The sequence below is a fragment of the Vespula pensylvanica genome, chromosome 5 (assembly GCF_014466175.1).
Source record: "Vespula pensylvanica isolate Volc-1 chromosome 5, ASM1446617v1, whole genome shotgun sequence".
Classification (NCBI taxonomy): Eukaryota; Metazoa; Arthropoda; class Insecta; order Hymenoptera; family Vespidae; genus Vespula; species Vespula pensylvanica.
In genome coordinates this window covers 4,318,676-4,336,175 of record NC_057689.1, presented here as the reverse complement: position 1 = coordinate 4,336,175, position 17,500 = coordinate 4,318,676, and the positions used below count along the sequence as shown (strand labels likewise).

The window sequence follows — 17,500 nt, the reverse complement described above, 5'->3', positions numbered from 1 at the left end:
GTGCCACCACGAACGAGTATTGGGATCTACGAAGCGGCAATCCGGTGATTACCTCGTTCCAGAAAAGAAGAAAATAATTTGGCTTTAAATCGTGAAAGTGATCGAGCATCTAGAACGGACCTTGTGGTAGGAGAGAAAGAGTAAGAACGATCGTCCTCGCTCGCCGAAAGTCGCACTCTCGAGTGACTACGTCGTGCGCAGTGAGCGCTTACTCTAACGAGCAACGACGAAAGTTTTTCTTTTTTTTTTTCTTTCTTTTTTTTCTGTTTCTTTTTATCTTTCTATGACGTATTCCGTGACAATAATAAGACGATAAAAAGTATCATCGGTGTATGTGACATATTTAAGAGAAAAAGAAAAAGAGAGAACGGCAAGTAATCTTAATCGTGAATTCGAACAGTGAACTGACGAACAGAAATAGCGAGTTAATGAAGATATAATTGTAAAAAAGAAGAAACGAGAGGAAGAAAGGAAGGAAGGAAGAAAGAAAAGAAGGAAAGGAAGAAGGATCATTTTTTTTTCCATCGTTGATCTAACGCAAAAATCTTCACGAGGAAGAAGAGGACGAAGCGTCGTCTTTTGACGTGCGCCGTCTCGATTAATTCGACGACGATGTATCGTCGTCGTGCATACGCTCGAACGTCATCATCGTCGTTGTCGTTGTCGTCGTCGTCGTTGTTGTTGTCTTCGTTGCCGTCGTCGTCGTCGTTGCTGCTGCTGCTACTGCTGCTGCGGTGAATGGAAAGCTAGGCTAACGGATCACGCGACACAGTGATGCAGTGCCGTAGTGTCAGTGTCGAGTGCCACGTGCCCGTTCCTTGGATTACTTGAAGATGACTTCGTCCGGCGGATATTATGACGACAGGAATCCTTTGCTCAAGGGCACTTTATCGAGGTGAGTCCGTAAATTTTTCTTTCTTTCACCTTTTTTTCTTTTCTTTTTTTTTTTATTCTATTTTCATTTCCTCTTCCTCCATTTTCCTTTTTTTTTTTTTGACGGTCGGAAAATGTGACGCGACAAGGAATACTCAGGTCGATGCAGAACCTACAAAAAGTTTGTTACTCGATCATCGAAACTGTCCAAACTCTAATCGAATCTTAATGATTCGTTTATAAATAAACGAATAAATAATTTCTTTTTTTTTTTTTTTTGTTTTTTTTTTGTTTAGATTATTTTATCAAAAGCTGTTACTCGTATAACAGGAAGTAGATTGGGTCAATCGGATAGAAGGAAAAATGTAATCTAATGAACGTTCTAGTCTAATAGATTCGTTCCTTTTACGTGACACGCGAACGTATTATACATGTGTATAGATACATATATGTATACATACATATGTATGGTATGTTCACTCGCTTACGAATGTAAGCACAGTTGAAAAGGGTTAATACGCATTCGTTCGGTATTAAGACGGTTGCTTTGAGATTGAACGAAGAATGTTTAGATGGAGTCACGTAACCTTCCGACACAGTTTTATCCGCTCGGCATCAAAGTGAAACCGTAGGAAGGATCGACGATGAGGCGAGGCATTGCGAAAGGCGCCTCTTTATGCGCGCGCGTTACGTTCGAGCGCGTTACACGCGTAACGCGATGCGTTTTCAGACGAAAGCCAGCCGGATATGTATATGCGTTTCTATACGTTATATATCTTTCTACGTATAAGCGGGGATACGTGTGTGCGTGTATGTGTATCGACGTGATACACGAACTTACTACTTGTTGTTCCCGACGACGCCGAGCGTCGAGACGTCGCGACTTCCATTTTCTACGATATACGTAGACACGACAGATATACGATTCTATGTATACATGTGTACGTCTATATACACGTATATAATATATACATACCGGTATGCAAATGTTTTCGATAGCTCATCTTCGTGGTTTAAGAAAATCTAAACGAACATGAAACGATACGCTATATATGTAGTAACATTTCTTTCTTTATTTCTTCGTTCTCCGGTAAATGTTAATGTGCATTATTTGAAATACATTCGAACTTTCTCTTTCAACGCCGAAGAATAAGAAAAAAAAAAAAAAAAAATATCTAACTGTCTTGGAAAGTTTCACACGAACTACTTCATATTACGATCATCTTGGAATTCGAATCGATTCGTTTTCGAATCACGAACTTGTAGGATGTTTGTTTCTTTATTTTTCTCTATCGTCCATCGAGCGTTGAAATCGTTGAGCGCGTCCCTTCGATATGAATTTTCTTTTTCTTTTCTTTTCCTTTAGAGGATACATCTTTCTTATTATCTCTGAACATTAATGCATCGTAATTAGTTAGATTAGATTTTGTACCGTTCGATACAAAAGTATGCGCTTGTTTTTCGACTTAGCAATGTCATTTAAATTTTCATGTTAGAAAATGGCAGACGAGAGTCTTTCTTCATTTTATTTATTTTTTTTTCTTTTTTTTTTTTTAGAATAAGAAAAAAGGCGCAGATCAATGCGAAATTTCGGAAGAAAATTAGTTGGGACGACGTTAGATTCGTATTAAGATTTTTCCTTTAACAGAAATAAGAAAAAAAAAAAAAGAAAAAAACAAAGATGACCACGAGATCTTGCGATCTTTTAGAAAGGAAATCCTCCAAAACGCTTTTATACACGTATTTAGATAAAAATAGCTTCACGTGAAATCGTTAAACGCGGTGAACTTGAACGAACGTGTATACGTAAATACACACGTACTTTCAGGTTTAAAGTTACATGCAATAGAACAACCGATTGTTGCGACGAAAGGCGACGTCGATATTTTTAGGACGATGAATTTAACAATGAGAATGTCACTTTAGTTGACACTTTTTATCAAAACGGTAGTTCGTGAACCGAAAAATAGAGAAACTCTTTTACATATACACGGAAATAGACAGATACATACATATCCATCAATTGAAACTTTTAAAAGATATTTTCTACAGCGAGTGAATATTTTTTAATATTAATAGAAAACTTAGGAGAGCTGTAATCGAACTTTTGCTACTATTTTTTCCCTCCTCCTTTTTTCTCTTTTTATTTTTTATTTTTATTATTATTATTTATTTATTTATTTATTTATTTATTTTATTCATAAAAGCATACCCACTTCGAAAACATCGAAATAATATATTATTCGATTAAACACGATTGAACGTCGAACTTGAACTTGATAAACCTCGAACTACGCCCACTACTTTCTTTTTTTTTTTTGCTTATTTTCTTTTCGTTTCTTTTTTTTTACTTTTTTTTTTTTTTTAATCCGTCCCAATCTTTTTAATCGCATCGAACAAGGACAACCAAACGCGTGTGCGTATAACAATGCAGAGAAAGAGAGAGAGAGAGAGAGAGCGAGCGAGCGAGCGAGCGAGCGAGCGAGAGAAAGAGAAAGAGTGAAATTTTTTTTTCATTTTTCAAATAGCGAGTCCCTGTTCATTCGCTTATTAAGTAAATCGCAAAACGATGTTTTTCGCTGATGGACGCGCACGTGCATAAAAAAGAAATGCGTAAAAGAGGGTAATGCACGAACGGTATAACGAGCGGATACTTTACTCGCTTAGGAGTCTACTATTCGTCCTTCGTCAACGTACATGCATACACACATACATACATACATACATACATACATACATATATACATATATATATATATATACACAGATACAAGGACAAACACACAAACATATGCACGAATAAACGTACATATACTCTACGTAGGAATAGATGAGGGAAGGTTCACTCTCGTGTGCTTGCGATGCTTCGCGAATCGATCGGCTTGGTTCGGTCCGACGTGTACAACGTAAAAAGCATTGGGCGACTGCACTCTCGAAATAAAAGCTTGAAAAAGAGGAATTAACCGATAACTCGTACGGGGAAAGCGTGCGCGTTAATTGATAATGAACGCGTCGTTCGACGTCCCGTCTAAATGCGCGACGTGTCATGACGTTTTTTCTCCCTATCTCTTTCTTTCTCTTTTTCTGTCTTTGTCTCTAATTTTCTTTTTTTTTCTTTGTTCTCTCTTCCTCTTTCACACTTTCTCTCTCTCTCTCTCTCTCTCTCTCTCTCTCTCTCTCTCTCTCTCTCTCTCATTCTTTGTTTCCAACTATATGTCTGTCTGTCTTTTTCTATCTGTCCCCCATCATTTCTTTTCTCGTTCTACTATTCGCAATTAAGTGCGATTAGATACGTTAAAGGACTACTTTAATAGCTCCCCGTGCGAGAAGACAAGTCGCATATTTTATCGACGATAAGCTTGGAAAACGATAATACCGAACGCTGAGGGGGACACACTTGTAGGAAATTACCTCAAGCGAAACGATCCTCCTACTTCACTCTTCTCTTTTATTCCTTCAACTTCTATTAAATACTTCTTGTTTCTCGATATACGTATCTAAATATACATATATCTATACATGTACGTACTTACGTATATATTTACGTATATACGTTATGTGTATTTATACGAACACAAATTTATCTTTTACCGATCTTTAAATCCCCTCTTCCTTCTCCTCCAATGATAAATCGTTGTCACACGCCTATGTTATTTTCCTGTAGACTCGCTTTCTTTTTTTTATATGATTTATGGATTGATTTATTTAATTATTTCTTTGCTCTTTTTTCTTTTTTTTTTTTTTTAATCATATTTATTTCTTCGTTCTTAAATTTTAATTGAATACGATTAACTTGACATTTCTTTGGCATACTTTGGAACCGAAAAACGTTTAGATAAAAGTCATAGATTTGCGTTTCATCGTTGCAGTCGATATTTATTACCGATTCTCTCAAACCAATGATCATAGATTTTGTTTTGGCAGATTTGATTTCAATAAAAAAAAAGAAATTCAATCGTTCTTTCTCTTTTCTTTTTTCGTATCAGTAAGCAAAAAGATTATATACATATGTATGCGAGTAACGTGAAAGCTATAATATATTATATTAAAATCGATATAATCGTGCCGTGCTAATTATAAATCGTGCTTAAGAAAAACACGAGAAACTTCGGTATATGAAATAACAGTTTTAATTCTGTACAGATAAGATGAAATTAAAATGTAAAAATAATACAAGATATCTAAGTGTGTGACTTGAAAGTTATGCGACGCATAGAATTTATAGAGTTTAACGCGAGATTAATTATTTTTCTTTTCTGTTTTTGTTTTTTCTTGTCTCTTTTTTTGTTTTGTGTTTCTTATTTGCAAGTGAGTAGAAATCGATGAAAAATGGAATTAATGAATCGGTTAAGTCGATTGGACCGATGTTCGATTCACACCCGTAGGCTCGAATATCGCGACGAACGAAACGGTGAACGGGAGAAACGCCATTGCCGGTTGGTTTCAGCGGCTACGCGTGTATGTACGCGTTTCACATGCATAGGTAGAAGTAGGTAGAACGCGAATGTGGGACAGGGTCGGCTGTACAAAAATCATCGCGTTTATCGTGTATCACCTAGCAAGTATACGCACGTAACGTATAACCTATCCTGGATAGCAGATAGAAGGTTGACGCGCGTATGGAATTTATGATTTTTCATTATAACAATAGTTGCTTTAGTTAGTTTCTTTAGAAACTTATCTCTCCATTTACATGTCGAACCAATCTTGATAAAAAAAGAAAAAAGAAAAAAAAAAAAGAGAAGAAATATTTCCTATCGCGTTTGATTTAATAACACACACACACACACACACACACACTTCTCTCTGTTTCTTTTTTTCTGTGTGTTTACGATTACACAAAAGTTTGCCTTGAGTTATTCAAGGACGTACATTAGACTCGTTTTATACATATAGATCAAAATTCGTCGTAATTCTCTTTTTCGCAATAACCCGTTCCGTTACTGTTTATTAGTATCTATCAACAAGTTAACTTGTTTTCATTCTTTTTTTTTTTTTTTTTTTTTTTTTTTAACTGAAGAAGTAGAACATCATTTTCTAAGTATATACGTATTGCATCATCGTGTAGATCGTTAAAGAAAAATTATTCTAGAGTCGATAAAAGTTAAATATCTTCTTTATCTCTTCTAAGGCATTAACGTTATGTGATAGAGTAAAAGATAATTAAAAAAATGAGAATTTTTTATCGTCTTTTCCAAACCTGTTAACATCAACATTCAATAATTAATAGAAAATCAGTAGGTATAAATCATTAGAATATGTGAAGATACATTATTAGAACATAAGCAGTCATATATTAGTAAAAAAAGTCATAATATATTCGATGGAACGATCTGATTATCCTGACAGCTTTTATAAACATAGTCTCGATAAAAAAAAAAAAAAAAAAACGATTAAAAAAATGAAAAAATGAATTTATAACGTAGTTGTTTGTCCCTGACGGTGATTATTCGTTCGTAGCACCGTATTGGCTTCGTGGTTCGCCAACATGTTTTCGCCGATCGATGCGGAAGACGTTTCCCTCTTTTTACGAGAACCTAAACGAGAAATACTTGGTTGTATATATCGTTCGTCCCCCCCGTTGAGTTACCGTTCCTTATATCGAGTAGTAATGAGAAATTTGTCGAAAAATTCATTGCTTTTCTTCAATTTTTTAAATATTTTTTTTTTTGCTTTCTTTATGTAATTATTTCTCTCTCTATCTCTCTATCTCTATCTCTTTCCTTCTTTGTCTCTTTCTGTATTTTTTTTTCGGTAATTTTCTTTCTCTCTTTCGTTGATATAATTTTTCTGGATTCGTAGCGAAATACACTGACTGTTCTAGAGCCTTTTTACCAACGACGATGAGAACGACGACGAAAGCTCGTGCCCTTAGGCGCATATAAACCGTAATGGCTCCCTGGTGGAATTAAATTCACGCCGAATGCGTTTTCTCCACCCTCTTTCTTTCTTTCTTTTCTTTATCTCTCTCTTCCTCTCTCTCTCTCTCTCTCTCTCTCTCTCTCTCTCTTTCTCTCTCTTGTTTCTATTCTAACGAGCTTTCGAGCTTGCGTTTGTTTCGACAATTTCACGCGTGCGGAATATGTCAAGCGGCGCGGTGGGTTGTGCACGTGAGTATGGAAAGTGAAAGAGTGGGGAAGAAAGAGAAAGAAAGACAGATAGAGAGAGAGAGAGAGAGAGAGAGAGAGGCAGAGGGTAGAAAAAGAGGAGAGGGAGAGAGAGAGAGAGAGAGAGAGAGAGAGAGAAAGAGACAGGAAAAATGAAGCTGGCGCCGCCCTTCTGTTCATTATCTCGAGGCCACCAGGCGCCGGAACGATCGTCTAGCCCTTAGCGATAATCCTTTGCATCGTTTCTTCTTACTTCTTCCTATCTTCGATTCTTTTCTATTCTCTGATAAAACTCTCTCCTATGTTCTTCGTGTTTCATTCGAATAAGATGTTATCGAATGTATTTGTAAAGGGATACGGTCTGTTGGGGATCGATGGAAAGGGTCCCGTTGATTGATTTAGAAGGGTTCGAAATAATGAAATAAAACCAATATATCGGAATTTTTACGGAGGTAGTTTATATTCAAATTTGTTATAATTAATATAATTAATATACATTGCTTTTCTTTTCCTTTTTTTTCTTCTTTTTTTTTCGTTAACCCATGCTAGGGAGATAATTAAACAAGAGAGATTGAGAATTACTAAATAAATAAAACAAAATCTCTCTCTCTCTCTCTCTCTCTCTCTCTCTCGTAAGTGTATTATATATTATGTACGTATAGGATTTATTAAATTACATTATAAAGAAGCTTCTGAAAGATAACATTTTTCCAACTCTATTCGAGTGCATATATTACACTGACTCGTAATCATCTTATCGCTTTTTACATAACATTTCAATCGAAGCTTGTTCGAAATATAGGTTTTCCAAAGAAAACGAAAGAAAAGACAAGTAAAAGAAATGCAAAAAAAAAAAAATTGAAAATGAAAAAAAGAAAAAGGCCACTTTATCGCAAAATTCCGAAAGGAACGAATCGTAACTTGGTACATAAATAAGTTAGTAGAATCGTAGTTAAATGAAGAACGCAGGATAGTTTGATAAAAAACGAAGATCACTTTTACGGATCGTCAAGTTCTCACCATAAAAACGCTTAGAGAGTTTTCTTCCCTGTTAAACTTCATCTCCGACTTAGAAAACTTGGCGACTTCGTTAAAAAAGTTGTCTTGAACGATTCCTTTTTCTTTTTCTCTTTACTTCTTCTTCTTCTTCTTCTTCTTCTTCGTCTTCTTCTTCGTCTTTTCTACTTTTATCCTTTTCCGAGATGATTCAGAAATATCAACAATCGACTGGTTCACCGTGTAAATTGGTCTGAAATTAGAAGGAAACTTTGCATATCTCTACGTAATCCGTACAAGTGTGCAATCTTATCTTTTTTTTTTTTTTTTTAAGCGATGACATACATGTGTACATTTAGTATCGTACTGATATGCATGTATTTTTATAGATTTACATGAGCATATATGTATACAGGAAACATGTCGAAATGCAAGTCCAAAGACTTTTTTTTATATCGGACTATGCAAATCGTCTACTTCATATACATATACATATGTGTATATATATGTATTTGTATGTATGTATATATATTATATATATATGTATACATGTAACTATTTCGTTCATTCGTGAATCGAAAAGAGACGAATCGTAAAGGTCAGAGTTCACAAGCACAACGATACAAAGAACATGGAAGTACACTTCTTTATTATACTTCGAATTATATTTTTTTATAGACATTAGATGGTATATATATATATATATACACATACATATATATAATATTCGTATATGTACATACGCATAAATATATATGCATATATATATATATATATATATAGATATATAGGATTGTGTAGACAGTATTATGGCGAGTATTTGATTGATAGAAAGAAAAATATTGGCATCACTGATATCTTTTTTACCGGGACGATTTATTATCAAGATTACGTACCTTTTATCACGAGCATTCACGCTAGAGCAAACATGTGTGTATGTGTACGTACACATATATAAGTAAATATGTATATCGACGCGTATGTTGATCGTGTGCACATGCGAGAACATTTACATCGAACAAACTCTCTTGCTATTATGTTTTTGTACAGTAGAAAGTAGTAATAACAATTACATATAATAATAACGATAGTGATTCGAGCATACACGATTGTTCTTTAACGATTCTTCTATAATCAATTCAATTATTTACTTTTTCTTTCCGTGACTTTGAATGGATATATTTGATATAAAATTATCGCGAGTTAATTGATATAATTTGATGCGAAGGATGACAAATATTCTTTCTCTCTTTATTTTTATTTCAGTCGATTTCCTAAATGCACACATACGAAAAAAGAAATGGTAAAAAGATCGTTTGGCATTGACTTTTTCTTCTCCTTTTTTTTTTATTATTTGGAGAAAGAGAGAGAGAGAGAGAGAGAGAGAGAGAGAGAGAGAGAGAGAGAGAGAGAGAGAGAGAGAGAGAGAGAGAGAGAGAGAGAGAGAGAAAACGCGAGGAACACCTTCGATACGGGAATAATAGTGTTAAACTTGGTTCGTCGACCTTGAACGAAGCACGATAACGTACGGTGATAAAAATGGCAGGAACAACCGATAGCGTCTGATAATGACATTGTCAATAATTCTCCAATTAACAACCACGTATGGTCTTACGTATCTCGTTTTCTTCAATTACATGGTTATTCTTCCTTTTTCTCTTCTTATTCTTTTATTTTCTTCTTTATTTTTTATCTTCCTTTTTTTTTTATTCCCTTATAACGCCATCTTGTGAGTATGATATAATTTGAGTTTCTCTCTTCTTCTTATATTTTCATAAAAATTAAATAACGTGTAGAAGGTCGAGATAATCAACATTCGTTTTTATTTTTTACATAGTTCTATTAAAAAAATAACGTGACCTAAGTCACTTTCTTAAGTCATAAACGACAAGTAACAAACGAGCTAACTCACATTATGAATATTTAAAACAATACTCTCAAGAAACGAGTAAACATGTATACGTGCGTATACGTGTAATGTAATATATTATAGTTTGTTCTTCACTGTCTCTTTTCTCTGAGAAAATATTATACGTATGCACTATACGTATTCGTGTGTGTATGCACGTGCGTGTGTATTTGTATTTGTACATACATACATACATACATACATACATACATACATATATATATATATATATATATATATATATATATATATATATACGTCAAAAAAAGACTTACAAATCTTACAATGTACGTATAGAAGGAAAGAAAAAAATGTAAATATATCTAACGTATCTACATTGAAAAACATAAGCATAATTATGTTTCCGTTCCGTGTAGATTTATTATCTTTGTTTTTACTTGCTCTTGAACGAGTCCAAGTCCACAACAGGCTTGCTCTCGGATTATTATCTATTGGATAATATAATATCAGCGTTGAAGTACAAAGATAGGAGAGAAAAGATAGAAAAAAGTGGAAGTTCAAACAACGTGTTAGAGAAAAGAGAAGAAGAGGAGGAATAAGAATAAGAAGAAGAAGAAGGAGGAGGAGAAGTAGAAGTAGAAGTAGAAGTAGAAGTAGAAGTAGAAGTAGAAAAAAAAAGAAGCTCGAAATTCTTTCGAACGGATCAGATTCTTGTCCAGGGCCAACGCCCACACAACAGTTAACTTTGTGCTTGTTTGCGAATCGTCCCCTTCCAATTTCTTTTCCGCTTCTCGCTTTCCTTCGTGGCGTACGTGCGTAGACACCATATACATATACGTAAACCTATACATACGAAACGTATACACTTATTTACTCTCCTATATTTACAGTCGATAAAACGTGCTCGATTCCCATGCAGTTGCAGGCGCGCGACTAACACGCGCCAAATTTGAATGATACTTTGGAAATAAAACGATTATGAAATTACTTCATTGCTCGTTCATAACGAGATAAAATGTTTTGTTGTTGTTGTTGTTGTTATTATTATTATTTAACGCCGACATGTATGATTATTCGAAAATTGTTTAATAATTCATTATTTATTTTAATTCATTAGTGATGTAAGCCACAAAGGATAAAAAAAATATAGGTTTTGTTCATATAAAAAATAAAATTCAATGCATATATATATATAAATCGTAACGATGAAAGATAGAAGAAGATATGCGTAAAAATAAATCCATGAGACATATGGGAATAGAAAACATCGTTAGAAAATACTAGCAAAATAAGTTAAGTCGATCTATCGAATTGGCTTGCATTGTCCAACATTTTCCAGTATTTCGAAGTCCGATCTAACGCGCAGTAAGGAATCGTCTAACGGCCGTTGGATCTTGAAGCACGAGAAGCCGTCGTGCTCGTGCAGCCTAACACTTTCACCGGTGGATTTCTAATGCTAGAGACTCGGTCTCTTCGGTCACGTTCACAACCGCGAGTTAATGGAAACGATCGCGACGTGCTTCGCGTTCGCTTTAATCGTTTAACAAAACGGTGCTCGAGTTTAACTAGCGACGAACAAATCGTTCTACTCCTCTTTCTCGTTCTACTCTTCGTCGTCGTCGTCCTCGTCGTCGTCTTTGCATTCGTATTCGTATTTGTTATTCGTATTCGTCGTTTACTGTTATAATAACGGAGTCTCCGCTTTTGATCATTCTTAAATAGCGCCCTCTACGAAAATGGGTCTTACGTAAAAAGTTACTTCTTTATTAGATATTAGATCTAATCTCTCTATTTCTTTCTCTCTCTCTCTCTCTATTTTTTTTTTATGAGTACTACTTTGCATGCTCGAGCCAGTTCTAACGCGATTTTCTACGGCAAACCATTTTTCTTTAACGAGCCTCCAACATAAAACTTGTTTGACGCATATAACGTGCATGCATGCATACATGTATATATTCTACGTGCATTCGTATATAGATTATCGTCGAAATAACACAAATGTATTTTTTCAGGAATCCATTCTACGAAAGACTCTTTTCAGAACTACAAATCTTTACGCGAACATTTTATCAATTTAAACGTGACAATTTTATCGAATTTTCTTCTTTTTTCTCTCTCTTCCTTCCTTCCTTCCTTTCTTTCTTTCTTTCTTTCTTTCTTTCTTTTTATTTCGTTATGTTCGCTTTTTCATTTCTTTTTGTTCTTTTCTTTTTTTACGTAATATCAGAAAAGCGTCGGAGAATCCAATTAATTTCATATTAATTATAGTCGATAAGGAAATCGTTAATTTTCTTAAAGAAATTCGTGTTCTTTCGAATTGCGAACGAACGAGACGTTGTTGTACTTATTTAAAATAGCATTTAGTGCCAGACGGTGTATACGTAAGACGTAAAGAAAGTACACAACGGCAGGTATGTTAATCGAGGAGAGTTAACTTCTTTTTTTTCCTGTTTCCTCTTTTCTTCTTTTTCTCCCTCTTTTTTTTTTTTTTCAAACCGAGAGTTTTCCGAGCTTCAGGTTTTATTCCTCGAGAGTATAGGAGTGAAAGTATTACCACGGATGAAGTCGTTTTTCTGCATCGTCGTTTGTCGTTCGGCCAAAATGCCGTCGTACTCTTTATCGTCAAAAAGAACCAAAAGAAAGAGATGAAAAAGAAAATAAATAAAAGAATCAATAAAGGAGAAAAATAAAAAATAAAGGAAAAAGAATAAAAAGAAAATAGAGAAAAATAAGGAAGGAGAGTAGGATGGCTAGAGAGAGAGAGAGAAAGAAAGAGAGAGAGAGAGAGAGAGAGAGAGGGTGAGAATGAGGTAGGGAGGGAGAAGGAAGTCATTCAGTGTGAAGTCAGCTTAAATATGTAACACAGTAGCATCGCGCCTCTTACTACGGTCGAAGCAAAGGAGGAGACACGAAGGAGAAACAATGGTAGGGGAAGATAGACGGAACGGCCTCGGTATGCGCGTGTACCTCCTCCTCCTCCTCCTCCTCCTCCTCCTTGTTCTTCTTGTTCTTCTTAGTTCTTCTAGAGTGGCTTTCTCTCTCTCTCTCTCTCTCTCTCTCTCTCTCTCTCTCTCTCCCTCTCTCTCTCTCTCTCTCCTTCTCCCCATCTTCACCATTGGCAATCCGTTCCTACGACGTGCTCGAGATTAACCACTTCGATGCGATTTTAAAATCGAGCCCACTCTAACGCATTCTAACAACGAACTTCTTCTAGTCATATCAATCGTTTATTTCGTTCCTTAAACGTCCTATCATTTTAAACGTATCAAATAATTTTATTATATCAATTCAGAGTCATTTCGTTCATTTCGATTTCGTATTGTCCTTTCGATATCGTTTGCTTTACGTGATACTTTCGTATCTTTCGTAATCCTTTTTATGGACTTTTTTCTTTCTTTTCTTTTCTATTTTCCTTTCTTTTTTTTTTTGCGATATCATTGTTAGACGAGATTAATTTGATCACTTGGAACTATTGCGACTAACAACGAGTTATGTAAATTATTTTCGCACGAAAGAATAAAAGAAATGGTTGCTCCATTAATCATGTTAAGGATCATCCGTTAAATCTTGAATAAGTTTTCGCTCTGGCGATAGGTTAGACACGTTTCCTTAATTAGGACTTCGTAGAAAGTATTGTAAACACTTTCGAAGTCACATTCCCCAGCGTTAAGATTACTCTCAACGTGTCTCGATATAACGTATAGCGTGAGTTTATTGTGTTAGCCCACTTCTAAACGCATTTGTCGAGCATCTACCTCTCTACTACTGCTACTGCTACTCCTCCTCCTCATCCTCCTCCTCCTCCTCCTCCTCCTCCTCCTACTACTACTACTACTGTTACTATTACTACCATTACTACTATTACTATTATTATTACTACTATTATTACTGCTTAGTCTCGAAGTAGCTCCTCGTGCTTTTATTATCACATTGTGTCACTGGCAAGTTCCTTCGAATTACGTCGCCATCGTCGATCTCTCTTCCTGCCGTTCGTTACCAGCCAGACCGAGATTGCATTCAACGAACTCCTCCTCCGTAGCTTCCGGAAGGAGAGTGTCCGACGAGTTTGCCCCGTTGCGTTTGCAAGCACGAAGCACGTTCGCTTGGTCATCGCTTTTCCTTCGAATCGAAAGCTATCGTGAAAGCTTTTTCGACTCTTCTCTTATTTGGAAATGGAAAAATTACGCAAAGGTATAATGTTACCTTTTCTAGGGTAACTTCGGATCAACATAGCTGCATATATATATATATATATACACACATACATACATATGTATGTACGTATGGTTTATATGGACATATATATATATATGTATATTTACATAGGATACATACGTGTCGACAAAATGATTCTACAAAAATTTTACCCTCTTGCAAGCGAAAAATCTTATCGGAGTGTGGAATCTCGAGTATGAAGTGAAAACAACGACGAAAAGTGATATTATCGGAATCTGCCTTCGACTTGGAGTTTATATTAGTAATTTTATTAGAAAATCGAGTATAGTAAAAGTAAGAGAAAAAAAGAGCAAGAGAGAAAGAGAAAAAGAGAGAGAGAGAAATATACAGAGAGAAAAGAGTAGGAAGATGAAATTGGTGGAAGTGGGAGGAACGGTAAAAATTGGTTTCAAGGTTCTTCGAGAGGAAGAGAAGACCCGTTATTGTCTTACATTTCGGCCGACGCCATAGTAGCTGCCTCCCTCCTCTCTTTCTTTCTCTCTCTTTCTCTCTTTCTCTGCCTCCCTCTCTTTCTCACTCTTTCTTACGTATTACAGTCGATACGATCGAGACTGAAAATTTATTTCACGTCACATCCGAATTCCAAATGGTCTTCTTGAGTTGGTTGGTATCTTCGAGGTCACTGAGTTCCTGAAGCGTCAATGACCGCCGGAGTCATTATTATTAAAGCGTAACTGTCGCTCGGTACGAACCCCCTTAGAAACGCATCAGACTACTTTTACTAGCTACTCGAATCGTTACGTATCTTTTCGCGCAAGAACAACTTCTTCTTTTTTAATTTTATTATTCTTCTTTTCTCTTTTATCCTTCGATATGCATACATACCAATACGATCGACCTAACGTTTAATCCTTATTAAAACTCATTTATCGTGATCATTAAAGAGATCGATCGATCGATCGATCGATCGATCGTTTTGCGTCACTATTGAAAATATCTCCCTTATTTCTTTTTCTTTCTACCATTTTTTTTTCTCCTCTCTACTTTTCTTTTCTACCACAAGTAAAATATCGACGGGAGAAAAATCGTGTTGGTTCTGTCTGAACAGAAACGCACGCATACTTTGTGTCGTATCGAGCTCTCGAATAGGGTCGATAGAATTTCTCGACGACGACACGCTGCTTCTCCGACTCTTAACGTGACGTCAGGATCGCGTAGAAGGAGTTCCGTTAAGTCTTCTCTCTCTCTCTCAGTCTCTCTTTCTCTCTCTCGTGAAGGAGGAGGAGAAGGAGGAGGAGGAGGAGGAGGAGGAGGAGGTGTTGTGGGAATCATCCGGTTTGAAGATCCTCGTGCCTCTTCTTCCTCCTTCTCCTCCTCCTCCTCCTCCTCCTCCTCCTTCTCCTCCTTCTTCGTTCTCTTTCCTCGTGCGAGCACTACCTCACGGAATTCTATCCACCTGCTTTTCAACCAGAGTAAGAATGAGAGAGAGAGAAAAAGAGAGACGACCTACCTACCTACGTCTCGTCTCGCGTATAAGTACTCGAGTTTCCGCTCTCGTTATCCCTCGCGCCGCCTTTATCGTCTCCTCCTCGTGCCAAGTTATCGACGTTATCTTTCGACTTTCAACGAGTTTCCTTCGGCTATGTCTCGTGGCATACGTTCGACGACACGTCTTAATGTCTTTAGTTTCAACTTCGTCTTCCCAATTTTTACTTGGTTAGAATAATCCTTTCTATTAACTTTAATTCGTGTCAGGTATATGGTGCACAGATATTATTACCGCACAAATGTCAAATGTTCGATCATCCTCCGTTATATTTTTGTCGATGATATTAATAATTACTCGGAGTATACATCATACACATGGTGTTTCGATTTTGCATTGAATATTATGTTAAAAAAATGCTAATGAATATATATATATATATATATACACAAATACATACACATAAATATGTACATTAACTTGTTTTGCGCGTAGTTAATCGAAATTCGGTGATGAAAATATGAACTTTGATTTCTCTATTATTGAAGGAATGCGTAATATAGGAGTGTAAAAAAGGAGATTTAGGAATTGATATAGCCGTAGACTTGTCGAGAATTACTTTTCTAAAAAAAGAAATTCTGTAAGATCGTCGGTCAGTCGCGTGTCTTGGATGCGATCAGCGTGAACGAACGAACGAATGAATAAATAAATAAATAAATAAAAGAGTACAAAACGTATAGTATAGAAAATGGAAATATAAACAAAATAGGTATTCATCGTATTCGTCGACTACAAGAAGGCAACGACAGTAGCTCGATAGGAGCCTGTTAAGGTTGCCAACTTTCTCGGCGCCATGCCGTGGCTTTCGTTTCTCCATGACTTTCGTGAGCTCGTTCGAGCGAAGTTGGTTTTGCAGTGATCGAATTCGACTGCGTCCAATCTTGCAAGAAAGATATGAATAATAATAATAATAATAATAATAATAATAATAATAATAATAATAATAATAATAATAATAATAATAATAATAATAATAATAGTAATAATAATAATAATAACAGTAATGATGATGATGATGATGATGATGATGATGATGATGATGATGATGATGATGATGATGATGATGATGATGATGATGACGACGACAATGATAACGATGACGATGACGGCAATGAACATTAAAAAATAAAAGAAAAATGAAAAAAGAGAGAAAGAATGGAAAAGGATAGATTTTGGAGAAAGTAGACGGTAGGGAGTGTAAGATATTTCTGGACAGAAATAATTGAACGAGCTTGAAAGAAGAAGCGCCATTATTCCGTCATTTAGGCGTTTCTCGCGAGTCGTAGGACTCGTAGGACTGTGAACGTCGAAGGGTCTCTACTCTGCTGGAGACGACGCTTTCGTTGTTGAGGAGAAACGGTGTGTGCGTGTGCGTGTGCGTGTGTGTGGGTGTGGTGTGATATACGTATAGACTGAGTGTGTGTGTGTGAGAGAGAGAGAGAGAGAGAGAGAGAGAGAGAGAGAGAGAGAGAGAGAGAGAACGTGATTTGATAACACAGCATCGATCCGTAGCAGCCTCTCAGGATACCTCGTCCCTTCTCCTTTTCTTCCCCTTTAACCTTTCCTCTTTCATTCTCTCATTCATTCTCTTTCTCTCTTTCTTTCTCTATCTCTCTCTTCCTCTTTCTCATTTCTCCGATTCTTGCGTTGTCGCAACGAGGAGAATTGTAAATACCTGTGACGTGCCGATCTCTCTCTTTCTCTTTCTATATCTACCTACCTACCTACCTACCTATCTATCCATCTACCTATCCATCTATCCATCTATTCATCTCACTTACTCTCTAAACATGAAAGACGAAGGTAGATAGAGAAGGCGATCTTCATCCTCCCTTTCCTCTTTCACTTCCTCCTCTTCTTGTCCTGTAAAGAGAGAGAGAAAGAGAAAGAGATAGAGATAGAGATAGAGATAGAGAAAGGGATAGATAGAGA

General features: G+C 36.1%; 1 protein-coding gene across 5 annotated transcripts in view; it reads left to right on the top strand.

The window, feature by feature from the left end:
* The window catches only part of LOC122629691 (AF4/FMR2 family member 4), a 153,230-nt gene that overhangs the window by 7,038 nt on the left and 128,692 nt on the right, over positions 1 to 17,500 (top strand). For all 5 annotated transcript variants that reach the window (XM_043813412.1, XM_043813413.1, XM_043813411.1 and 2 more), the window contains exon 2: positions 1 to 895. This exon is cut by the window's left edge and continues 27 nt beyond it. In XM_043813412.1, coding sequence (XP_043669347.1) covers positions 834 to 895 — 62 coding nt within the window. In that variant the 5' untranslated portion in view covers positions 1 to 833. The remainder of the gene's footprint in view (positions 896 to 17,500) is intronic.